Raw genomic sequence first — 25,589 nt, 5'->3', positions numbered from 1 at the left:
ACACTGGATAATCACTGCGTGTTATATCGTACAATAAAATATCAGCTTAGAATAAAAAGTCTTAACTTAGAAATAAACGTTTGTTCTTCAGTATTTATTTTTTGATTGACTTAATACGTACGGCTGTTAATTATGAGTTCAAGGAGTTCAAGTGAGTTTATTAGTAAATTTTTGTTATCGGTTGATTTTCTCTAAATGTTTTCGTACCTTTGTTATAGATTCGCGGATCGCTTGCGTGGTATGTTTAATACGTTTCAAACTTCGAACGTTCTTACTTTTTACAGTCTTTGTTTAAATTAAATAACACGTGCAAATTAGCTTTCCTTTGTATTAATTCTTTTATTTTACATATAGATGGTGGGACTTCCCGCTCGTGGTAAAACTTACATTGCGCAAAAAGGTAGATATAACTAAAATTATCGTTTTTAATTTGATGACTCATTAACTTCTCGATCATATAATGAGGCACTATTTTCAATTCGTATTCAAGTTTGCATTTTTCCTAATCGATAGTATGCCGATATCTTCAATGGCTATGCGTCTCGACAAAAGTTTTTAATGTTGGCAATTATCGTCGCAAACTTCACGGTGCGCATCAGATGCATTCGTTTTTCGACCCCAGCAATGAGGCAGGCGAGATTGCGCGTAAGGAAGCAGCAGCAGAAGCTCTTAAAGACATGTTAAGGTGGTTTGAAGATGAGAACGGTACAGTAGCCATATTTGATGCTACAAATTCCACTCGGGATAGACGTTCCTTCCTTTTAAATCATTGTAAGAAACATGATATTCAGGTCATATTTATTGAGTCAGTCTGTCAAGATGAGGATCTCATCTTGCAAAATATAATGGAAGTAAAGTTGTCGTCTCCCGATTATAAGGATATGGATCCTGAAAGAGCAGCTGAAGATTTTCGTGCTAGAATTTCTCATTATAAAGAAGCATATGAAACTATCACGGAAAGCGACTATACTTATATCAAACTCGTCAATGTTGGAAGTCAAGTCGTGATTAATATGATTCAAGGGTACTTACAGAGTCGAATCGTTTATTATTTGATGAATTTACACATTTTGCCTAGAAGTATTTTCTTTAGTAGGGTCAGTATTGCTAGATTTAAAGAAATTATCTAATAATTGGACATACACGCTTTTTTGGCAGTAAAAAAAAATTTTAACCAAAATACATTATTTGATATTAGCATGGAGAGAGCATCTTTAATCTAATGGGCAAAATTGGCGGTGATTCCGACCTATCACCACGTGGTCGCAAATATGCGAATGCATTACCCAAACTAATTCATGAACATTTGGGTGACCAACCATTGACAGTATGTGGAAAACATTTTCATCATTATTATTTTTAGGTTTAGTTCTCAATTTTATTATTCAATTAATTTATCTATCTATAGACCATTGATATTATTTTTATTATTTATTCTTGCAGGTCTGGACATCCACAATGAAGAGAACAATACAAACCGCCGAACAACTGCCATACCCAAAATTACAATGGAAGGCATTAGATGAGTTGGATGCAGGAGTCTGTGATGGAATGACATATGAAGAAATTGAGGTGTGTTGATTCTGTCTAACTTTATAATGAAATAGGCATATATAAGCTTTGAATGAACCGAATTAAATATTCCTATGACTGTCTAACCGTAGTTTTTTGTTGAATAAAGTTTATTGAAAATGGAAGGTTATCCCAATTGGGTTAATATTTCATTATATATTAATTTTTTAATTCCAGAATTTTTTTTTTTTTAAAAAAAATAATTTTATTATCGATGAAATTTATTCATGCTAATATAATTATTATCGTTATCGTAGGAAAAATACCCTGAAGATTATGCTAACCGAGATGATGATAAATTTAATTACCGATATCGAGGTGGTGAGGTAGAAATTTTTTTTTTATTTTGAATACAATATGTTTCATTGTTAGGGATTTGTTTATTTATTTATTTATTTATTTACTTATTTATTTATTTATTTATTTTCTTTCTTTAAAAAAAAAAATTTCGTCGTTTCAAAATTAAAACGGAAACAATAAAAACAAATACCTTGCATTGTTTTAATAATCCACTTTTTTTTGGTAATATTGTCAAATTTGAGTCTTACCGAGATGTTGTCCTTCGATTGGAGCCAGTGATAATGGAACTTGAAAGACAACAAAATATTCTGATAATTGGACATCAGGCTATTCTTAGATGCATCTACGCATATTTCCACAACAATCCTCATGACGAATTGCCATATATTAAGATTCCTCTACATACAATAATTAAATTAACTCCAAAAGCATACGGATGTGCAGAAATCAAATACAAAGTTGATATCGACGCGGTGGATACTCATAGACCTAAACCTCAACCAAAATCGGCAAAGCAAGTAGTCAATGGCAGGTCTTCAATCGCAAGCTCCAATCCACTAACAAATGTTGCAAGTTAATTTCGTGCACTAGTTGAATAATTTGGGAGGGCAAACTTGTATAGGGTTATAAATATTTAATAATCATTATTATTATTATTTCATTATTTTTAATAATTATTCCTATTATGAATCTTCTACTTTCAATCATATGAGGTAAGAATGCGGACTCCGCATTTTGGAAAGAGAAGATCGAAGAAACGTAAAAAAAAATTTTATTATTAGAAAATACAAAAGGTCATCTCCGGAAAGTCTTTGGTGAATGACACCAAATTAGGCTAGGGTTGGTTCGTAAAAGGATTTATGATTCACAATCGTAGATATGATAATTTTTTTTAAACAATTAGTATTCGAATATCCTTTGTATAATGGGTTATTGCGCCTATTTTTTAATTTGTTTCCTGCCTTTTATACAAGATAAACTCTTTGTTTATAAAACTTTTTCAAAGAAAATATAAACTGTTTTAGTTTTCTTCCGACGCCGTATTTCTTGTTTTTCTTATGCAAGTCTGTGTGGAGAAGCGCAGATACGGGAAAAGAGAGCCGTTAGTAAGGACATTTCACGAGAGAATGGGGCTTTTGCATGTGAGAAGTGTATTCAAGTTCTTTGTTATAAAGGTAGAAGCGGGGAGAAAAGGTATAACTTTGAATTTTTAAAATTGATTGGAAAGAGGGGTGAATGCAATAAAAGTTTGACGTTTAGCAGTGAGCTGTATAAGCCCCCCTGCAGCACAATCACATATAATTTTAATCGACAATATAAACCTGATCTGTGTGACTTATTCCTTTATGTTTAGCGGGTTAATAACCCTAATCTAAAATCTATATGAACTAAATAGTAACACACAATTCATAGACTTTTAATAGAACGTTCATAAAATCGTTAATTCGTCGCATCATCATATAATTTCATAATAGGGCACACAGACAATTTAAACGGGTTTTTTTATACAGTGAAAGTTTAGTATTACTGTAAAATTGAAATAAACCCGCCAAGTTTTACCAAAATCAACGCATCAACTCTAATTTTTTTTTCTCCTATCGATAATTTTTTTTAGGGTTTTTTTAACCATATTTGAAGATATACATGGTATGTTGATTACAACACTCCCTTTCTTCATCTTTCGGTCTTCTTAAATCCGCTTTCCGTTTTTTTTCTTTTTTTCTTTTTATATATATATATATATTATCCATCTTTATACATATAATATTAAAAAAAAAAATTTTGAAGTCGTGCCGAGTTCATGGCTTCTCGTGTATTGATTATTTTCGTATTATTCTTTTATTTTACTTGTTAAAGCGTTCATAATTATTAAAGAACACTTTATCAAAAATTTCCCGCCTTATAGATTTATAAAGGGAGAGTGTATATAAATAACTATAATAACTATAAATATTATTAAAAAAAAGAAAAAAAATAAAAAATTAATTGAACATTATATTTAAAATTTCTGGCAAAATAAAAATTTTTTTTTTATCCTTTACAATTTTTTTTTCGGTTTTTTTTTTCGTAATTTGAATTTTAACTGCACATTTTGAAAAATGACCACACCACCTTTTATATTTCCTCCAAATCTTTCCGCGCCAGTGCATACTGCACCACCCACCCCTAGTGTAGTTGTGCCTCCACCACCACCTCGACATTGTGTTTATTCCAGTGACCCGCGTGCTCACCTTATAAGTGCAAATAACACTCAAGCTAAATTTTATTTCCAAGTTTATTCTACTTCTTCGCCGGCAGCGACAGAACAACGATTTATTTCAAAAGGGTTTGAAAACCAGACTAGCCCCAACATCCTTCCTCCAATCAACACGACCACCAATATAGTTACTGGCTTTAATACACCAGGAAATAATAGTTTACAATTTTCTGTATCGCCCCAACTTAGAGGGAGTCATTCGCCCTCGTTAGTTTCCGCCAGACCACGTCTTGAGATTAGACGTAGTAGTGAACCTAATTATCATATCATGGAATATGGCGCGCCCTCTACCTTAGACAGGTTCACTCTTCAACAGGATATTCATCAACAACAGTTCAATCTACAGCAAAAGCTTGGTCATATGAATTTATCTACAGCACCACCTGCAAAAACTATTATGCAACAGATGCTTCGTAGACCTTCAACATTATCCCAAATTTTACAAAGCAATGACGATGATTATAGAAAGGATAGACAACAAATAGATCAGATCAATATTAAACGACCAAGATTTGATGACAGGAGGGAGGAAGGGGATAGAGATAGTGAAGGTGATGAAAGTAATGGTAGTTGCAATAATGTTTGCCAAGAGAGGTGAGTGTTGCCCCCCTCTTTATAAAAACGAAACAAAAAGGCAGTGAGTGAGTCTGAAAAGTATTTGAGAGGAGAGAGCGAAAACGAAGATATTTCGTTCATCAAAAAAATAAAAAAAAATTAAAAGAATTCCTGCTCTATTCCCCTCCCTCCTGCTGATCTTTCTGGGAGTTGAATCTTATGGTCGAGAAATACGAGCTCTATTATCATGCCTTTTATTCTTTTACTTATTTGTTAAGCAGTCTTTATTTTTGGCAAAACCGTATACTAACCAAATATCATTCCACATAAAAAACATGGCCCAAATAATTTCGTAGCAGCGGAATTACACCCTGCCTTTCCTCGCTTCACATTGTGCCCGCGGCTAACGCGATGAGTTCATCATCTAAAGATTCTCCAATTACACCAAATGACAGTAGTGATGCCGGTAGCATGTTAGGTGAACAAGTTCCGCAACAACAAATTTTACGACAAAACAAAGGTCTTAGACATTTTAGCAAGCAAGTGTGCGATAAAGTGGAATTAAAAGGCATGACAACTTATAATGAGGTAGGTAATGAGAAGACGAAATAGATTTACGAGTACTTATAGGGATTACGCGCTTTTTTAAAAAGGAAAAAAAAGGAATAAAAATATAAATTAATAAATAAAAGAAAATATGATTGTAGGAATATTCATCACTTTTCGTTCATGCAAAATAACTTGATGTATTATAATACATATGTGAACATCTCTAGTAACTTGCAATTTGTTAATGTATTAGGTTGCAGATGAACTTGCTGAAGACTTTGCAGCCCAGATGTCAGAACATGGAAGTGGGGTGAGTATTACAATTTATTTCCCTATTATGTTGTCAAAGATATTTTAACATTACGTCAATATGTTGATCAATATTATATTTGTCGATGTAGCAAAAGGTGGATCAAAAAAATATTAGACGTCGCGTGTATGATGCTTTAAATGTATTGATGGCAATGGACATTATAGCTAAAGATAAAAAAGAAATTAGGTGGTTAGGATTACCAGGTCAAAAAAATGGTGCAAATTCAGCAAAGTCGTCTGCGACGACAGATGCTGAAATTGAAAGGCAAAAATCTGAACTTCGAGAACTGGAGGTAAATTGTAGAAGAGTTTTGATTTTTACGCGTTATTAATGCAAATGTGTCGTGGGAATCGCATGAAATATTTTATAAACATTATATATATAACATATTCAGCGACTTAATCGACGCTTGTGTAAACAAGTGGATGAAGCTAAAGTCGCTTTCCAGGATAAATTAGCTCGAGTAAGTTAATATTTTATTCGTATTTTCATACAGCTTAAAAACAACTTATTCAATGTTGTCGACGTTCAAACAATGTATATTCATTTTATAGCACCTTCACATTCGCAACCTCATGAAAAGAAATAAACGTCATAGCCCATATCGGGTATCGAACAAATTAAAATCTGAAAAAGAATTACATCTTCCGTTTAAGTTGTTACATTGTCCACGAGGAACAACTATTGAATGTCAAAATGGCCAAGACGGGTAAAAGAAGTTAAAAATATTTCTTTTTTAACAATATGCAAATATTTAAATTACATGCATCAAATAAAATCAAATTCAACTTTATAGGTTTTCTCAAATCCTTACTTTCCATCCTCATCAACCCACTATACTTGAAGATGCGCATATTTTGCAATATATTGGTATGGACAAAATTTCGCCTGAAGATATGCAGCAATGGGTTAACCCTGAACACTTGAAGTGGATTGTCACGAAACAGGGCGACGATGGGGATTATCGTATAAGCTGTGCTCAGTAATTTGAACACAACAAAAAATAAGCTTTATTATTTTCTCGTGTTTTAGTCAATTATGTTTACCTTTTGACTTACACTGAAAATAACTAAGATTCCGAACATTTTTTTCTATTATTTTCCTTTTTAACTTTACTTTTCTCTTTTGGAATAAGCTTTGAACAATACTTTTTTGGAAATAAGCAGATTATTAAACATCACGAACAATTGAATAAAAAAAATCTCTGTTATATCAATATAATATTTTCCCCTTTGTATATAATGAAGATAATATAATTAATTAGGTAAATTTAAAATTTTGTGTTACAATACTGCATAAGAATTTTTCGTGTGAAAAAATTTTGATGTTTATGCAGTTATTTGATGCGGGTTGGCGTTCCTTTACCAACCCCACATTCGACGATCAAATGCTGGCCTATCCGTATATCTTAACAACATGTGTACCCAATTCAATTAAATATTTAATGAATACGTATAAAGAATTTTACTATGTAAATCTTTCAGTGTTCTAATCAATCTGTAAAAATCAGTATGTACCAGTTAAAATGAGTGTCTAAGATTAACAATTTGGCGGGAAAGCGAAAAAATTCTATATATGTTTATTTCTGATGATATTATTTGTTCATACAAATCATTAATGTGTTAGTCGCTTAAAATGGGTTTATTATGATTAACCGATAAAATTAAGTTTATAGTGAATATTAAACTTTAATTTTGCGCACAAAAAAGTTAATCTCTAATCTTGCAAATAATCACGGAAAAACCTGTATTTAAAAGTTAAATTCGTAACACAAAAAATCCTGACGTATTATAATAATACAAGAAAAATATTCTCAGATTGAATCTTCCAAATCTTAATTTGTAAATGTTTGTGACAAAATTTTTCAAATGATGTTGTTATACATCACATCTATAAATATTTTGCAAGATAATTTTATTTTAATTTTATTCTTATTTAATTTTATTTGAATTTTTTCATATAATGTGCATAATGTGTTTTTTGGTTTCTAATTAAACTTTTAAATGGTTTATTTGATCAAGTTTGCAAAAGCACATGACACTGCATAAAACTGTAACTACCCGTTACATATAAAAAAAATAAAATATTGAATGAATGTGACGACGGTGGGGTTTGAACCCACGCATGTTTCCATACCAGGGCCTAAACCTGGCCCCTTGGACCACTCGGGCACGTCGCCTTTTATATAAGTAATTATAGTAAAAAAAATAATATGAACGATTTTTTATCGGGGAATTCTACGGCTTACAAGTAATTTTGGACATATTAAGGAGAATTTTATGGGACTTTAATATTTCCGAAACACATAACAATTACTTTAGACCAAAAATTTTATTAATTTATTATTCTTCGATATATTTCTTCAATTTTTGTAAATTTTTAGCAGCTTCGTCTAATGTTTTATCAGTTTTGCAAAATGCCAATCTAATAAAGTTTTCAGCAAGATGTGCATTTTCCTCACAATAAAACTCACTTGGAGGAATCGCCACTACCCCAATTTCCTTTGCCATCCAGTAACATACCTTAAAATCTCTAGGACGTTGTAAAATAACATCTGGATATGGATAATCTTCAGGAATCTTGACTTTTGCAGTATTTGCAAGTATAAAATAACTCCCTTGAGGAATAGTATAGGGAAGTCCAACATCCGTTAATGCTTTCATCAATTTTTCGCGTCTACGTGTATATTCTCCAATAGTATTCTCAAAATAATTATTTGTTTCAGCTAAATCAAATGAAATGGCAAGTGCTTCCTGTATAATTAATTAAATAAGCATAAATGGTTATAAACATTATAATAGTATAAAATTATAAAATTATGTGTAAATCATTAAAATACCTGAAGCGGTGTATTGACACAAAAGACGATTCTGGTCTGTGCGGATAAGGCAGCTCCTATCAAGTGTTTTGGTCCAATCAACCAACCAATGCGCCATCCAGTCGTGCCAAAAGTTTTGCCACCACTGCCAACGGTGATGGTACGTTCCCATGCACCAGGAAGATTAGCAATTCGCTCATGAACATCAGGATCATAATAGAGTCGATCATACTTACGTAAAATTATAAATGACTTAAAAAATTTTCGTTTATAAAATAAAAATAAATCTGAAATCCGCATACCACTTCATCACTTATGATCATCAAATTAAATTCTTCGGCCAATTTATTTATTTCTGCCATTTCTTCTATTGAAAAGACTTTGCCCACAGGATTATGCGGAGTGTTAAAAACAATGATTTTGCTTTTCGATGTAATTTTTGATCGAAGTTCATTAATGTCTAACTTCCAGTCTCTTGATGACATGATTTTATTTGTGTCACCCATAGGCCTTAACGGGACATAGACCGGAACACCACCATTCATGGTGATATTAGCCTAATATGTGATAAATAGTAGGACAAGAGCGTAAGTATATAATTTACCTTAAAAGGACAAGATACCTACAATATATTGATCAAAAAATGGTTCAATTAGAATAACTTCATCTCCCGGATCCAAAAATGCAGCGAAGATTGCGTATAAACCTTTATTTTATGGAGAACAATAAATTTAATAAACTATCATAATCAAAAAATAATATTATAATTAATGAACCACGAATAAAAAAAATTTTAAACCTTCATTTGCTCCCGCGGTGGGAAGAATTTCTGAATCAGGATCTAATGTTCGTTTAAACAAAGGACTATATGACTTCGCTAAAATACTTTTTAGATTTGCTCGACCCTTAGGAGGACTGCAAGTATATAAAAATTAGATGATTATAATTTTAGTCGACATAAGACGACATCTAACCTATATTGATGATCATTCCGATTATTAATTGCTCTATTTGCAGCTTCTATTACAAAATCTGGTGGAGGAAAACTTTAAAGATTTTGTTAATTTCACGAATATAATACATAATATAATATTGCAAAGAAAATATATACTCCATAAAGCCTTGCCCTAAATTCGCTGCATTGAATTGCTGAGCCAAGGGAGTAAAAATAGACCATACTAAAATAATTATTTTAGAAATATGAAATAGATTTCTATTTGATAGTTTACATATAATTCATATGCATTACCATCTTGTTTAAAATGTGCAATTTTATCAGATCTTTTAATAAGTTGCTTATTGTCGCTAGAGATTTTCGTATTAGTAGCCATTATACGCTGAGTTAATAAAGCGGAGGAAAATTTTACGAAAGGTTTTTTCTTTATGGTAGCAAGAAAACCAACACAAGAAACCAAAGAATTAGAGCGAAAATTTTTCATGTCTGGGTTCTTTTTGGCAAACGGGATCTAATCAACATATAGATAATGACGTATGTAGTACATATGGTAAGCCATAATCGGAAATATATTTATTTTTTGAGGTTATTATATTAACTAATCAACGAATCAATGTATTATTATTATTATGGTATTAATTTAGTCTATTATCTAAAATTTAATTTTTTTGATATATATCAAATAGTTCTTTAGCAACGAATTAACTTGAAGTATGTCTCATATATAAAAATATTAAAATAATACAAAAAGAAATTATAAAAGCTAATATAATCGTATCGCGCTTTTTTCGTAAATTTATTCTACCTATTAAACTGTTAATTCCAGGAAACATGTCTAAAGAAAAGAAAGAGAGATAAATTAAAATGTCAAAAAAAAACCAATGCTATTTTTACGTACTTGTTAAACGGTTCATTCGATTATTCATGTTTAATAATATATTCCTTTGTCTTCCAATTTCTTCTCTCGTTTCATATGCTTGTCTGTAATAAAAATATCAATTGATTGAAACTACTTTTGATCTAATAAATAATAAATCAAAACTTACTCAATAATCATATCTGTCATCCTATGTGAACTTTCTATTCTGCCTCTTTCACCTAAAAAATAATCAGTTTCACTACTTATTCCTGATTTGAAAGAGCTATAAAATGCAACTTTAATTAATAAAGAATACTTATTTTACTTATTTTATGTCTAAAAATTTATATTCAATATTCAACTCGCCTGATATCTTCTCTAACTGAATTTAACAAATCAGAGTGATTTTTTGCTGCCAGTATATTTGCCTATAAATCGAATTATATAAATTTCGTATTTTAAATAATTATATATAACCAATTTTTCTTACATACTTTTGTCTTTTTAAATTCTTTTGAATAATCATATAAAATATCTCTGTGTCTTTGAAGCATATGCATCATTGATGGATTTGTTGGTGTTGTTGAAGGTCTATCCACAACTTCTGCCATAGAATTCACAACTGAAGTAAGCTAAAAAAATAAACATATATATTTATTAAATTTATTTTCAAATTGAGAATCAATTTAGAAAAAAAAGATACCTTCTTGATTAATTCTTCTAATTCCAATTCCATGGCTTCGCTCGAATTTCCCGTCGCACCTTCACCTTCTTTACTATATCCCACACTTCTTCCAACTTGTGCTGCTATTTTAGAATAACTAGTAAGTTTTTGTTCAAGTTCATTTTCAAATTGTCGGGCTTGCTTCCGCAAATACTCCCAGGAGTGAGCACTTGTGGAAAGATCGTTTGAAGTGAGATTAGACAGAGGAGTATGAAGAGTAGCAGGTGATGGAGAACCGGGAGTCAACGATTTATTATTATTCATTTTTTTGATACTAAAGAAATAAATTGAAATGCGGCGGCAAATATATTGATTGGGTACATGTTATCATAAGTGAAATTCCACGTGATTAACTTAAATTTTGTCGTTTGCGAAAGAATTTTTATTTTAAACACCAATACATGTGAGAAAATGGCCGATATTAACTTCACAAAAAAGTATGCATTCTCTCCAATTTTATTTTTTATTTTATATATATATATATTTTTCTCTCTTTATTTTTTCTTACAGTTTATCCATCGTTCTAACTAGTATTTTTTAAAGGAGCCTTTTGCGACCACATACTTCTACATTACCAGGAAGGTAACTGCATATTTGTTAATCACTTTTCTTCCAAAGGTCTATTGCAAATATTTATGATAAAACTTTTTTAGTGTAAAACCGGTTGAAACGAAAACTGGTGCTACAAAATTGGTAATTGGAGCAACATACTCTTATGGACAAACCGTATCGATAAATAATTCTGATGGTTTAAGGTATCTATGGAATTCAATTAATTATATCTTACAAAATTTAGTTTGTTTTATACTTACTAAAGCCACTTATAAAAGATACTTACAATCTCAGTCACCACAATCGCCTCGTCGTGAACCATCTCCAAATCCATCCGGAAGTGCATTTTCTTCTGATGCAAATGATGATATATCAGAAATAGATTCATCCATAGATAAATTAAGAGATCACAATCGTATTAAAGAATCTCAAACAAAGGAAGTTGATGATGAGAAAGTGTCAGTAGTAATAAGTTCTGATCAATCAACACTCGTTGAAAAAAGCTCTATTGGGCTTAAACCTAATATCGATTTACTAATTAAAGGTAAATATAAAGTTTTTCCGATTGTTTTATACAGTATTAAATTAATTATATCTTTTAGATCCTATGAAGGCAATAGATTCGATGAAACTCTCAGACTCAACTGTCAGTCGACTAGATGAAACACAAAGGTTGAGATTCGAAAGGTGTCTTAACAAATTCAAAGATGTATTGCAAAGTGCAAATATCGATTTGGGTATGTGGAAATATTTAAGAATAAGTGTTATTTAATTAAACTAGATATATAATATATTTTTTGTACATAGATGCACTCAGAAATCTCAATTGGCTGGGCATACCGAATGAGTTGCCAAGCGAACTAAGATCAATAACATGGCAATTACTTTTAGTACGTTTAAAAACAAACTTTTTGACCGTTCACTTAAAATTTTATTTATTTATTTTTTATTTCGACAATATTAGGAATATCTTCCCTGTAATGCTGACCGTCAGGTTAAAACTTTAGCTCGAAAAAGGCAAGAATATTTTGAAGGTGTCTCACAAGCATATGCTAGAGGTATTGCTGGATTGGATCAAACAATTTGGCATCAAATTCATATTGATGTACCTCGGACTAATCCTGGTACTATTCTTTATCAATGTGAGACTACTCAGCAGGTTAGTAATTAAACAAGCTTTTTATTTTTGGTTGATTTATCAATAATTTTTCTTTTTTAGTGTTTGGAACGTGTACTTTATGTATGGGCCATCCGTCATCCTGCTAGTGGATATGTTCAGGGAATCAATGATCTTGTTACTCCATTCTTCCAAGTTTTCCTTTCTTTCTATATTGGTCGGTATTTTATTTTGATGATTTTAAATTTCGTTTAATTAATCCGAATTTCCATTGCAGATGAGAATCCAGAAAATTATGATACCAGTTGTCTTCCAAAGAATGTTTTAGACGTGATTGAGGCAGATAGTTTTTGGTGTTTATCTAAGTTACTTGATGGTATTCAGGTAAGTTAAGAATCAAAATATTATAATAAATTTAAACTATATTCATTATAACACTTTCTCATATTTCATAGGATAATTATACATTTGCACAACCTGGTATACAAAGGCAAATTAATAAATTAAAGGATTTGATTAACAGAATAAATGGTATGTTTTCGATTTTAGAAATATAATTTGATAGATTTTATTCATAAACTCTCGGATTAATAAATTTTTGTTTATAGCACCACTTGCGGCTCACTTGCAAAAGGAAGGTGTTGAATACCTTCAATTTGCTTTTAGATGGATGAATTGTCTGTTAATGCGTGAAATGTCTTTAAAACATACAATTAGAATGTGGGATACTTATTTGGTAAGAAGAATACAAAATACGAAGAAAATAATTATTCTTTTATAATTACTTACATAAAAATTAATTATAAAAATTATAGGCGGAAAGATCAGATGGATTTTCGGTGTTTCATTTATATGTTTGCGTAGCATTTCTAGATAAATGGTCGGATGAATTAAAAACAAGAGATTTCCAGGTATTTATTATATTTTCGAAGAATTTTCCTTTTAAAAAAAAAAAAAATTCTTGACTATTTCTTTTTATAGGGAATTATGATGTTTTTACAATCATTACCAACAGCTAAATGGAAAGAACAAGATATTGAGTTGCTATTATCGGAAGCATATAGATTAAAAAGTTTATACCATGAAGCTCCAAATCACTTATCAAGAGTTTAATTTAACACTTATTTTTTGAATAAGGACTCTTAATATATTAGACGTAAAATGTATTATTTTGTGCTCCTTTTTTAATATATATTTATTCGATTTACAATTAATTACATCACTTGTGTATTACAATAATATTTTTTTTTTCAAAAAAAAAAAGCGCAAAAAAAAAATCATACAACCAAACCTTACCTTTTTACTATTATCAAATTAAATAATAAATATTTAAAATTAATCTTAATCACTTTTAGGTTTCCATTGATACGAAAAGAATTTAAATTTAAGTAACAAAGCAAATGCAGCATGAGCCGCTAGTACAAAAATCAATAATAATCTAGAAGTTTTCGAATCAGCTCTGGATATAATTGGATAAAGATTTCTTGTGATAAAGAATCCTGAAATTGCAAATCCAACTATTACAAGGGCCCATCGAACTGTATCAGAAGGAATAATATTAATAATCTGAAATAAAATAAAAATGAGATTTTCTATTAATGATATGAATAAACGAAAACAAAACAAAACAAAAAAGTAACGTACAGAGATAGGTAGCCATATGGTTAAACTATATCCATATAAACCGATAGTATCTAACAATGAAGGGCTACAACCAAAATATTTTAATGCACCCCAAACAATAAATGGCATACCAAAAGAGTATGTATAAATAGCGGCGAAGCCAAATGATAAAATTATAAAATCATAAGGAGAATCTTTGTCTGAAATAAATTTTGCAATTGTTGCTGTCACAAAAAGTAAAAATATGACAGTTGTGGGTATCCAAAAAGGTCCTTTAATAAAGTAAAAATTATTAGAATAATTATAATAAAAATCCGATATAGAATTAGTGTGTACCATATAAGTCAGGATTTGATCCAACTGTTTCAACAAAGTTGTCTTTGGGAAAAAGACTTTTCGATGCTCTTTCAAGAACCTATATTATATATTTTTTCAGTTAAACCTTTTTATTATAAAAAAAAAAAACTTTTTTAATTAACAAACCTGAGTGGTATCTACATCAAAATATCGAGCGTAGTATTCAATCGACCATAAAGGGTATGAACCGCCTTGCGATTCATTTCGAATTGACTGATTTGAATCGAAAAATGACGCATTATTAAATCCTATTAAAAATTATTTAAAAATAATTTAGTTCTACATAAATTATTAAAAGAAAAAAACAATTAACTTAAATACATTTTTAACAATACCGTCATTATTAGAGGACGCTTGTTTATCTTTAGAAATTTTGCCACCAACTCCGGAAGTGGAAGAAAAATCTATGCGTGAAAATATCGAATTAAATAAAAATAAGCAAATAACGTTAAGAGTAAAAAAAAAAGAGAGAGACTAACCTTGAAACTCTAATTCTTCCCTTCGAGTAGGCTAAAGATTAGGGATTTAATAACTTTGGTAAAAATAAAAAAAACTTTTAAGAGGCAAATTTTCTTACCTCATCGTCCATTTCGACGACCACGCTATATTCTTCTCTCGACATTTTATCGATTATAAATTTCAATCTAAAGGTTCAAGGATAAACAAGAAAAAGAGTAGACACGGGTCAAGCATTGGTTGGGAGATCTTAACCGACCACGTTCACGTAATCAATCATGTGATATGAATTTTGTACCTCACAGACTCACAGTATATGTTTAAAAAAAAAAAAAATATTTATTTATTTAACCATTTCGTTCACTTTTCTAATACAAAAATATAAAAATATAATAATATTATTTATTTATTAATTAAAAATAAAGTACGGTATCTGGTATACTTTTATTAAAATCTATTTTAAAATACTTTAACAAATTTATACTGAATAAACACCACCTAAATGAGATTCAATATTTTCCAATTTAGATTGAAGCCTGCTTTGTTGTTCATTAATTATATCTAATTTATGTAATATTATTCTAAGCATTTGATTTTCATCTTGAGGAATGGGTAAATCCGGTAATTCTTTTACATCTATATCTCTAACATCCTTTTCTTGATTATTTTTACCTCCACGTATTTGAATCAAAGTAAAAATAATCATTGGAATAAAAAATATTATTCCTGTTAAAATTTTCACATATGAACGTACATTTCGGTTTTTTCCAAAAATACAGTAAATTGGTAATATGAATATATAACATAAAATATTAAATGGTGGAGGATAATTATATCGAGTTTGTTGTCTTACTTCTCTTAAGACTAAATATGCGAAATGTGATAAATACTCTTCTGGAACTGAACGTCTAGTTGACAATGCCGTCATAAATAATGGAAGTAAGACTGCAAAGAGAATAATACTAACTATAAATACATAAAAAGAGTATAACAAAAAACCAAATCTATGTTCCACTTCGTTCACAGTTTGAAAATCCGGTGCACTAATTAAAAAAACAAACAAACAAACAAATAAATATAAAAATAACGAATTATAAAAAAAAAAAAAATCTTTTCTTACATTAATATTCCTTTAATCAAAAGTTTGAAAATTTCCCATTCACTTAACTCATCATTCTGATTATTATAACTATCTTGAAGAACTAAAAATGATTGAAAGAATGCAAAAAATGCCAAAGATAATAAAATATAATATGACATGCTCTTCTTTAAAATTCTTGAAATTTGAGTTAACCATCTTCCAACTGGTTGAAATGCATCCAATAATAAAAGAACTCGCCAATGAAGAAATAAAGGTACTAATGATAGAATTTTTCGATGTAATGAAGGAAGGGAACTATCAGGATTAATAAAATTTCTAATTCTTAACATCATGTCAATAATGAAAATCGCATATATAATAAATGAAAGTAATTTTCTAAGAGATGTGAAATGCTTAACTCCATGTTTTTGGAACTATAAAAAGAAAAGGAATAACATATTGTTAAAAAAATCTGAAAAATACAAAATTTAAAAGAAGAAATTATTTTAAATGAATACTTACTAAACAAACATCATCTAACATAAAAGATGATACTAAAAAATACATCATTGTTTCCAAATAACTATCATATTTACGAATCTCGTCAATATTGGCGGCGAAAAGAGTATAAATTAATAAAAATGTAACATATGCAAATACGTCAAATAAATATTGATTTCTAGGAATACATAATAAATCTAAATTTTTATAGGTTTCAAAGAAATTTGAACTATGTTTTGGAATATGATAATCGGTAACGGCTATAGTACGTGATATATCGGAAATTTGTGACGGCATTAAGTGACCAGTCCATAATGCCTAAGTATGGTAATAAGGTAGAAATTAGTTAAAAATTATCACATGCATATATGCATACTGAATACAAAATATTTACATATAGACACGATTGAACTTCATCATCAGATAAAAACAATGTGCCATGATCACTATTTTCAGAATAAATTCTTGCTGCGAGATCCAAAGCTATACAAAAAATGTAAGAGATAAATAATAGTATTCTTTCTTTAAAGAAATTAAATTAACGATATGATTTAAATACCATTTTTACGAGTTTCGAGATCATCATATTGTGAGAATGCATATCGTTTCGTTAATACTTTAGTGAATATAAGTTCTTGATCATCAAATTTATGAACTCTGAAAGATTTTTGATTTTTTGTAAATAATGTTAGTTTCTTTATCAAATCAAACTTACAATTGACTTTTTTTTTTTTACTTACAATTCTATAGCTAATAATTCACTACACTCAATTCTTCTAGTTCTCATACTGACTAAAGCCGGTCCATTACCATCAGCTTTAATCATTTTTTGTAATCCTCTCGCATAATATAATACGACAAAAACAATGCACGGATCTTTTTTACATTTCTCGAATACGTAATCAACAACTGGTTCAATTATAAGCTCTTCGGCACTTTTAATTGAACCCAAAGGTACCAAATTCCTAATGACATCACGAATTATAGTCAGTCTCTCATTAATTTCCTCATAAAAATTATCATATTCATCATCATATGATTTGTTAGATGAATTATCATTTTCATCACTTTCAGGTGTTAAACAATAATAAGAATGTTGCGAGTCATTGACCAAAGGAGTCCGCGTATCTGCCGACATTACTAGAATAAATTTTTATTAGATGTGGAATAATTTATTGGAATAATTTATTGAAAAGAAAGAAAAAAAAATTTAATTTAGGAGAAAGAGTTATTTTTTTATATTAAAATTTCTCAACGATCGTCGTCATCATGATGTTACGTTTACATATATGTTACGTCATTAATGGTTTTAAGCCATTCTTGGCGTAAGTCTAAAAGAATATATCGTTTGTAGTTTTAATTATGATATTGAAAAGATGTTAGTTCTTCCGAGTTCCGACCACGTCAGAAAGTGCAGAAAAGATAATTTTCCTTTAATTTTGTTTCCAGTCTATCATAAAATAATGTCATTAAATGTTTAATCAATTTTTTTTAATCGATAATGGTAGCGTAATTCAAATAAATTTAGTATGATATAATCTCTAACCTGTTCAAGCTTACATAAAGCATTTAAAATTAAAGCTTAAATCAAGCTAAACTGTTTTGAGAAAAGCTGCCAGAAAATTTAAAAAAAAAAAATTTCGAGCTTTATTTAGTTAGTATATTTAATTGTAAAAACTCAACATTTTTCTAACAAAGGCGTAATATTGTTACAATTCAAATTTTATTTGTGCTTTAAAATATATAACATTTTGTTAATTATTGTCATCATTATTTAAGCGCATCTTGGGCAAGCGCAAAAAAAAAGATTATATGCTGTATACGTTGGAGTTATATTCTCTTAGTTTCGTGTTTTATTTACGTTATCAAGTTACCTTTATCTGTTTCTGTATTTTATAGTGCTAAATTCAAACATAATTATAAAAAAAAAACTCCGATAAATAGTTTTTATTCCGAAGAAACTCAGACACGTGATCATTTTTCTGTAAAATTTTTTATGTAAAATTAGTAAAATTAAGAAAATTAAGTATAAAAAACAATTTATAAACACAATTAATTCGAACAATTTATAATGAAAATATAAAATCGATCAGAAATTTAATATTTATTAAATTAAATTACGTATTATTACCGGTTGTAAATGTTATGAGTATAACTATAATAATATACATAATAATGTATAAGTACATAATCTCTATATACTGTATATATATATATATAAATAAATTTTTTCCCACACATCATACATTCATAATTTATCACAACCGATAAAAAAAAGAAAAAGAATCAATATACCACTGGTATTCGTCACTCAAGAACTTATTATATTATATTAAGTTAATGTAATTGTAAATGAATATAATGGAATGTTAATGAGAAAATGCAATTTAAAAGTATATTGATTGAAATCTAAAATAAAAAATGTTAATGATATTATAAACTATTGTCTATACAATTCCTTTTTTAACAAAAGTTATATATATATATATTATAATTTGATAGAAAAAAGTTCATCATCATTTTTAGGAGGAGATGAAACTGGATCAAGTAAATAAAGAGTAGTATTCGTTGTAAGCGAAAGATTTAATTCTAAAACAGGAGTTTTCGATGAGGTCTCTTCTATTGTAGTTTGTGCATTTGGAGGATTTTTTACTAATTCATCAATTTCTTTTATAATAGAAGGTGTAGTTAACATTTTAGCATCTTGGTCATATGATCCACTAACAATATTAATCCTCTTATTTCTATCTTTCTTTGTCCATTTACGAGAACGAATATGAGCCAAAATAATTGTTGTAAAAGTCCAAGTTAAAAATTGTATCCAACTGAGAATAGTTATTGCTTTTCCTAATAATAATGATTTATTCGTATCAGGAATACCTTCTTTAATTTGTAATTCATTAATTTTTTCATTTAATTGAATAGTTATATTATTAGGGTCAATTATAGATCCATTATTAATTCTAGCAACAATTAAAATTGAAAGGACGAACCAAAAAATAGATAAAATTACATCTATTAAATAAATAAAAATTTTGTATCCGAATTTACGTGAAATTGTAGGGAAGCATAAAATTGCTGTAAATAAAAATGATATTATACTAAAAATAAAACCCAAATAAATTTCTGCAGGAAACTTTATTGTTGAATTCTCTTGTTTATTATTAATTTGATTATAATAAGAATCGAATGAAGAGGAAAATGAATTTGTTGATGAGACCCATGCAGAAAGTAAAAAAATGGTAATTAATGATAAAAGGGTAAGCACGGGATAAAGGATTCGAAGGGTTTGAAATGGCCAAGACATATTTACCAACTCGTGAAAAAAAAAAGTTTTTTTATATAAATTATTATTATTATAATATAAAAAAAAATGTATCGTACTTGGCCTATATCTTTAGTATCAATGAGAGAAAGAGTGAAGTTGGTGAGCGGAAACTAATCCGTATGTGAGAAGGTAATTATTCCGTTACAACGACGAATAAAATTTTCAGTTAAAATGCATTCTTATAGTGGTCTTAATTGATCGCATGGTGACACCAATGATCCTTTCTTAAATAGGCCATCAATTCGAGATATTTTTATTTTGTGTTAAATTAATGACGGATAGGATAGGTTTGGATTTTTCGATGATTGGTGTGGAACATTTTCCATGCAGGTTCACGCCTAGCTTTAGTTTGTTTGACTGATTTTTATGTTAAAAATGCGTAATTGCATATACTTATGTGTTGCAATATAGCATACAAAGTGTATAATGTGATGTGAAATATTAATTGATCCACATAATGGCCGTTTAATAACCGAATGACTTTGCCGAGGAAAAAAGAAAGCTTTTAATATTTTTGTTGAATTCAAATATAATTTTGTTGAATTTAAAATTTATTTTTGTTAAATTATTAACTAGCACGTTATAAATAATAGTAAATAATATCTTAATACTTGATTCAATGGATTCAATGATTCATGCCATGGCATGAATAAACAAATAAATTGTAAGACTTTCAGACTTTCTTAATGGACTCAGCCACTCAGGTGAGGATAGTACTATATTTCGAACTCCGGCGGAGTTGATCTCCACATGGGTATACATACAGCTTGGGCCAATGATATCACTTAAAAACATGCAAAAAGTAAATAAATGAATTTTATTGGTAATAATACAGAGTTTTGGAGAAATTAAAAAGGGAAATTAACAATTATTTACTATGAACAATGATATTCAACAGGTATTATAAAAAATATTACATTATATACACATTAAGCAAACTATATGTATCTCATATACATATATATATATATATATAATTCCTCCAATATTCGAACAAATAAATACCGTAAATGAAATAAATGAAGCAATCAAAAAAATTTTTTTATTACAGGATCGTAAAGGTTTCTTGTGATATTTTTTTGGATAATATTTATGCTTATATTTATATTTTGGATATATATATATATATATATTATAATAATATTTATATTTGTATTTTGGTTTGTATTTCCTCAGGATCTGCTTCGGGCTCAGAATCAGCTTCTGGAAGAGCATCTGGAACTGGAGCCGGTTCAAATTCTGCATCACGTTTAATAACTAAATTATAACGAATTAATGAATTAGAAAAATTAATATTTTAAAGCAAAAAATTTAATGAGTACTAAAGAAAGAATTTTACCATTGTTCAACTTCTTGATTATTTCATTGCTGCGAAAGTGCGAATACAATAAGGACTAAGGAGTGAGAAAAGGTAATTGAATTTCATTTTGATGGATTATTTTGTTATGTTATTATCTTTGTTCAAACAGAACTGAAAAGCGAGTGTGAAGTGGAAATTGGGTACTTTTTGTACTTTTATACTTGATTGAGTTCCCTTGCAAATATACTTGCCGTCGGAATTAATTACGGCATATGAAGCTTATATCGTAATATATTAAATCGCCGTAATGTCATAATTATTTAATGCCAAATATACAAAAATTACACAAAGAAAGTAAATATTTTTTTGATTATACCGTAGATAATTTGTAATCCGTAAATCTATAATGCTGATCTTGTTTTGTTAGATATTTAAATGGTAAAAATCCATATTTCATAATGCCGTAATTTCAATTCGCCAATTTCGACGGCACCTATACAGCAAATGATGATATACTCCCCTGCGAATGATGATATATTTCTTGCGAATGATAATATTATCAATATTGCGGATCAATGTTGTGTTAAAGATTGTGTAAAAAGAATGATATTTTAAGATGATATCGTGATGATAGGAAGAAATAGTATGAAAATTCCCAAATTCAGACAAAAACTTTTGAAATTACTCGAGTTATGATTTTTACTTTATTGTTCCGTAAAAATCTATTTTGTATTTTTAAAAATATAAATTTTTTTAAAATTAAATAAATTTAATTAAATTATTTGGTTTAAATATGGTAAATTCATTGATAATTCCTATAATTTCTTTAAATGTGCGTAAAAATTTATTCCGAAATTTCGAAATTTCGAAATCATCAAATCATCAAATCTTCAATGATATTTCTTAATATTACGTGTAATTAATGTAGCAGAGAATAGTGGACAAGGAGAGTACCAATACGCGGTTTGATAATGAAATGAATCATATAACAGATAAATCGTTATTTTCAATTGTACAGTACGTGTATACACTATGCTAAAAATAAAACAGGCTAGCGTTAAAAGAAATTTCCATTTACATAATAAAAAATTAATTACGAATTTAGTAAATTCATAGTAAAAAAAACAATTAACTGTTAAGAAATAAAATGTATTAATTTAATAAAGAAATAAACTTCCTGGTCAGGAAATGATAGCTTGTCACCCCTTTATTTTTTACAAAGCCGTTACTCGCAGTGTTACTCTCGTAACTAGTCGTAAGTATCATTGTTATTAGCTGTTATTTGAGTTACTCATAAGTTACTCGTAAGTACTGTTAGTCTGTAACTCGTAAGATACTCATAAGCATAAGTAACTCGCAAGTACTGTTACTCGTAAGTTACTCGTAGTCTGCTACTCGTAAGATACTCATAAGTACTTTACTCGCAAGTACTGTTACTCGTATGTACCGTTACTTGTATGTACAATGTACCGTTACTTATGCATATTTCATAGTGTTTTATTTAATAGGAAATTTTTTTTTAAAAAAAACATTAAAGTATCTCGTAATCCGTAATGGTTTAAAAAGAAATGTTGATTTTAGGTAAAATTAAAATTTCGCGATATCATAAGGGGGATTTTCCGCAATTCAAGAAATTCAAGATGGAATTAGATAAAATTACTTTAAAAATATATTTCATTCATTTAAATAAAAGTAAATACTGTCAAATTGAAATTCGAATTTATGTAATCAAAAAAGGACAAGCGCTTTGATCTACCGATATTCGATTAATGATCTACAATTGCATTACGCATAATGACCTCAAACTAATTTTATGGGAAAAAAAAAAAGGAGGGAAAAAAAAAGGGACAAAGCATCATATCGATCATATCGATCATATCCATCATATCCATCATATCCATCATATAATCATATATAATCATATTATCTAATGATATTTTAAGGAAAAAAAGGAATTTCATAAAAAAAAGTTTTTTTGAATAAAATAAACATTTTTTTAGAATTTTTTTTTAGAAAAAATCTACATAAACCCTTCAAAACTCATTAACACAATCACTTTTTTTTGCTTATCATAACAACATGTGATTTTATATTTTTTTTTTATTTTTATGATTTCTTAATAATTTCATCAGTTATTCCGATATTTTAATAAATAATATTAATTTTGTGTATTTATTTATATATTAATTATTCTGCCACTTTAACTAGATTGTAAAAATTCTTTGTAAAAAAAAAATATAAATGTTTGGGAATACATAAAAAAAAAAATCAGTGAAATCATTGAAATCATGAAATTTTGTCAATTTCTTTTAAAGATTTACATGTAATCAGGAAATTTTCATTACTAAATTAGTATTTCAGGATGGCGTGAGTAAAAATAAATATTTTTTAATTTTGTAAGACATTAAACATTTTGTAATTTAGTAAGATAAGTAACTTGAGATATACTAAAATAGGATTAAAATAGGAGCTTGTCTTCCTGGGTTGTGGTTACACAATCATGAAAAAGTTTTTTTATTGGATTGTACAAAATTTTGTTGTTGTTTGTTGTTTTCTTAAATTCTTTTCCATCATAGATTCTCTTTTTTTTTTGTACGACAAAAACTTATAAAACTTTGTTTTTTTTTTATTTGATTGCGTGATTATCAATTTTTTTTTTTATTTTATTATTTTAAAAAAAAAAATTTGTTATGTATAATATATACAAAGTCCAAAATTTTCTAATTTTATTTAATTAATTTTCTAATTGATCATCATTTCCCACCCCTTCCTCTATATTATTATCATTATAATCTTCTTCATCATCATCATTATTTACTACAACTTTTTGAGCCCAAAATCTAAACAATTTAACTGTAGTAGCATAAATATTAAATTCTGATTGACATCTATCCCATAAATTTAAATATTCCCTTTCTGTAATATTCATAAATTTTGGTAAAATATCTCCAAGTTTATTTGTAAAATACATATCTAATAAATCACCATATATTAATCCACTTTGACCACCAAGTGGACCGATTGGGACCATACGAAAATCCGTTTGAATACCAGTTAATGATGGGATTGATGAAAATATCAAAGGAATTTGATTTGTTATATAAACATTTAAATCGTTTGAATTTTTAAAACTCATTACTAAGAATTAAAAAACAAAAAAAAATAAAAATGGTTAATATTTTGAAATATTGAATATTGAAATATATATATATATATATAAACATAAATATAAATATAAATATAAATATAAATATATAAATATATATATATTATTTATATGTACATATGTATACTGTATATGTATATATGTATTTTTAAATTGTACACTTACTATTTTTAATCATAAATGTAAAATGTGGACCTGCATTATACACTTGTAATTCTCTTTCTATAAGTTCTAAATGACCCCCAGGTTTTAATACCCTAAAAATTTGAGAAAATATATTATTATATTATATATATATATATATATATATTTTTTAGCTTACAATCTTACATACCTTACTAATTCTCTTATGACATTAACCCATTGATCTGTCTTTAGGGATGTAGCCATTAAACTCATCCTGACAAAATCAAAGTAATTATCTTTAAAAGGTAAACCTCGATTTATATCACATTGATGAAAATTTAAATTGGTTGGTTTTATTTCCGACGGGAACACTGCTGCAATGTCAACACCAAAGAATCTTGTTAAAGGATGTTGTGTAGACATTTCAAGCAACCATGCACCTGGTCCACAACTAAAAAGAAACCGAGAATATGAAAAATTAAATTTTGATTAAAAAAAATCGAGAATCGAAAATCGAAAAACTTACCCAGCATCTAAAACCTTACAATCGCCTGATTTTAATATTTGTTCAATTGGAGAAGAATAATTCTCATCATTCCAAATATGTTTGAACAAAAAATGTTGTAATTGCATTCTATCAATATCTTGATCATTTTTTGGTAAATGGAATCGAGATTTTGCAGATTCTTTATGTTCTTCCCTTTCCATCAATTGTTGTTTACTTTTTTTATTTTTCAATCTCATGGTCCCGTTGTTATGTCTATTAACACGAGACGACGATGAATGATTATTACCCATTCTTTTCAAATATATTACAATTAGGATATTTTTTATAAAGAATGAAAAAAAAACAATAGAAAAAAAAAATATATACTATATTAATTAAAGAATGTTATTATTATTAAATTAAAAAAAAATTAAAAACGAAAGTATAAAAAAAAATGGGTTGAATGGGTTTTGCTTTTTAAAAAAAAAAAATGTTTTAAAAGAGACAGAATAAAAAAAAAACCAAAAAATAATTTTTTCTTTTAATTTAAACCGTTTTTATACATTAATGGTAAAAATTAAAAAAGGGTGTAT

At 28.3% G+C, this 25,589-nt stretch overlaps 10 protein-coding genes across 10 annotated transcripts; 3 read left to right on the top strand and 7 right to left on the bottom strand.

The window, feature by feature from the left end:
- Positions 1-132: 132 nt before the first annotated feature.
- On the top strand, positions 133-2,450 carry OCT59_016704 (uncharacterized protein; the record flags this gene model as incomplete). Its single annotated transcript, XM_066145854.1, has 8 exons — positions 133-151; positions 219-238; positions 355-400; positions 514-1,097; positions 1,199-1,327; positions 1,444-1,572; positions 1,830-1,898; positions 2,115-2,450. 8 exons carry the CDS (start codon positions 133-135, stop codon positions 2,448-2,450), a joined length of 1,332 nt encoding a protein of 443 aa, XP_066003593.1.
- Positions 2,451-3,971: 1,521 nt separating this feature from the next.
- OCT59_016703 (uncharacterized protein) lies at positions 3,972-6,781 on the top strand (the record flags this gene model as incomplete). The annotated part of the gene is made up of 6 exons (XM_066145853.1): positions 3,972-4,723; positions 5,041-5,272; positions 5,487-5,543; positions 5,635-5,838; positions 5,941-6,255; positions 6,343-6,781. The coding sequence occupies 5 exons, from the start codon at positions 3,972-3,974 to the stop codon at positions 6,016-6,018; spliced, it is 1,323 nt and encodes a 440-aa protein (XP_066003592.1). The 3' UTR covers positions 6,019-6,255; positions 6,343-6,781.
- Positions 6,782-7,858: 1,077 nt separating this feature from the next.
- OCT59_016702 (uncharacterized protein) lies at positions 7,859-9,807 on the bottom strand. The gene is made up of 8 exons (XM_025315164.2): positions 9,614-9,807; positions 9,476-9,542; positions 9,339-9,410; positions 9,164-9,279; positions 8,991-9,070; positions 8,667-8,921; positions 8,386-8,595; positions 7,859-8,299 (listed from the first exon to the last, which is right to left on the bottom strand). The coding sequence occupies exons 1-8, from the start codon at positions 9,801-9,803 to the stop codon at positions 7,889-7,891; spliced, it is 1,401 nt and encodes a 466-aa protein (XP_025183522.1). The 5' UTR covers positions 9,804-9,807; the 3' UTR covers positions 7,859-7,888.
- A 61-nt stretch (positions 9,808-9,868) lies between these two features.
- Positions 9,869-11,198, bottom strand: OCT59_016701 (uncharacterized protein). The gene is made up of 6 exons (XM_025315163.2): positions 10,882-11,198; positions 10,673-10,810; positions 10,545-10,606; positions 10,366-10,461; positions 10,218-10,300; positions 9,869-10,154 (listed from the first exon to the last, which is right to left on the bottom strand). Exons 1-6 carry the CDS (start codon positions 11,164-11,166, stop codon positions 10,021-10,023), a joined length of 798 nt encoding a protein of 265 aa, XP_025183521.1. The 5' UTR covers positions 11,167-11,198; the 3' UTR covers positions 9,869-10,020.
- Positions 11,199-11,313: 115 nt separating this feature from the next.
- OCT59_016700 (uncharacterized protein) lies at positions 11,314-13,914 on the top strand (the record flags this gene model as incomplete). Its single annotated transcript, XM_066145852.1, has 13 exons — positions 11,314-11,339; positions 11,446-11,484; positions 11,556-11,657; positions 11,733-11,998; positions 12,057-12,191; positions 12,262-12,344; positions 12,419-12,613; positions 12,674-12,788; positions 12,849-12,955; positions 13,027-13,102; positions 13,180-13,307; positions 13,387-13,482; positions 13,553-13,914. 13 exons carry the CDS (start codon positions 11,314-11,316, stop codon positions 13,682-13,684), a joined length of 1,500 nt encoding a protein of 499 aa, XP_066003591.1. The 3' UTR covers positions 13,685-13,914.
- Positions 13,707-15,231, bottom strand: OCT59_016699 (uncharacterized protein). The gene is made up of 7 exons (XM_025315162.2): positions 15,129-15,231; positions 15,031-15,061; positions 14,887-14,955; positions 14,678-14,799; positions 14,531-14,609; positions 14,216-14,466; positions 13,707-14,137 (listed from the first exon to the last, which is right to left on the bottom strand). Exons 1-7 carry the CDS (start codon positions 15,171-15,173, stop codon positions 13,913-13,915), a joined length of 822 nt encoding a protein of 273 aa, XP_025183518.1. The 5' UTR covers positions 15,174-15,231; the 3' UTR covers positions 13,707-13,912.
- A 187-nt stretch (positions 15,232-15,418) lies between these two features.
- On the bottom strand, positions 15,419-17,727 carry OCT59_016698 (uncharacterized protein; the record flags this gene model as incomplete). Its single annotated transcript, XM_025315161.2, has 6 exons — positions 15,419-16,050; positions 16,128-16,522; positions 16,611-16,907; positions 16,984-17,072; positions 17,149-17,246; positions 17,330-17,727. 6 exons carry the CDS (start codon positions 17,725-17,727, stop codon positions 15,486-15,488), a joined length of 1,842 nt encoding a protein of 613 aa, XP_025183517.1. The 3' UTR covers positions 15,419-15,485.
- Positions 17,728-18,654: 927 nt separating this feature from the next.
- OCT59_016697 (uncharacterized protein) lies at positions 18,655-20,068 on the bottom strand. The gene has a single exon (XM_025315160.2). The coding sequence runs from the start codon at positions 19,894-19,896 to the stop codon at positions 19,078-19,080; it is 819 nt and encodes a 272-aa protein (XP_025183516.1). The 5' UTR covers positions 19,897-20,068; the 3' UTR covers positions 18,655-19,077.
- Positions 20,069-21,061: 993 nt separating this feature from the next.
- OCT59_016696 (uncharacterized protein) lies at positions 21,062-21,674 on the bottom strand (the record flags this gene model as incomplete). Its single annotated transcript, XM_066145851.1, has 4 exons — positions 21,062-21,174; positions 21,257-21,285; positions 21,485-21,495; positions 21,594-21,674. The coding sequence occupies 4 exons, from the start codon at positions 21,672-21,674 to the stop codon at positions 21,062-21,064; spliced, it is 234 nt and encodes a 77-aa protein (XP_066003590.1).
- A 2,032-nt stretch (positions 21,675-23,706) lies between these two features.
- OCT59_016695 (uncharacterized protein) lies at positions 23,707-25,307 on the bottom strand (the record flags this gene model as incomplete). The annotated part of the gene is made up of 4 exons (XM_025309122.2): positions 23,707-24,355; positions 24,549-24,640; positions 24,718-24,960; positions 25,036-25,307. The coding sequence occupies 4 exons, from the start codon at positions 25,305-25,307 to the stop codon at positions 23,952-23,954; spliced, it is 1,011 nt and encodes a 336-aa protein (XP_025183514.2). The 3' UTR covers positions 23,707-23,951.
- Positions 25,308-25,589: the final 282 nt, after the last annotated feature.

Source organism: Rhizophagus irregularis, chromosome 25 (assembly GCF_026210795.1).
Source record: "Rhizophagus irregularis chromosome 25, complete sequence".
NCBI classification, from domain to species: Eukaryota; Fungi; Glomeromycota; class Glomeromycetes; order Glomerales; family Glomeraceae; genus Rhizophagus; species Rhizophagus irregularis.
This window is presented reverse-complemented; position numbering and strand designations above follow the sequence as displayed.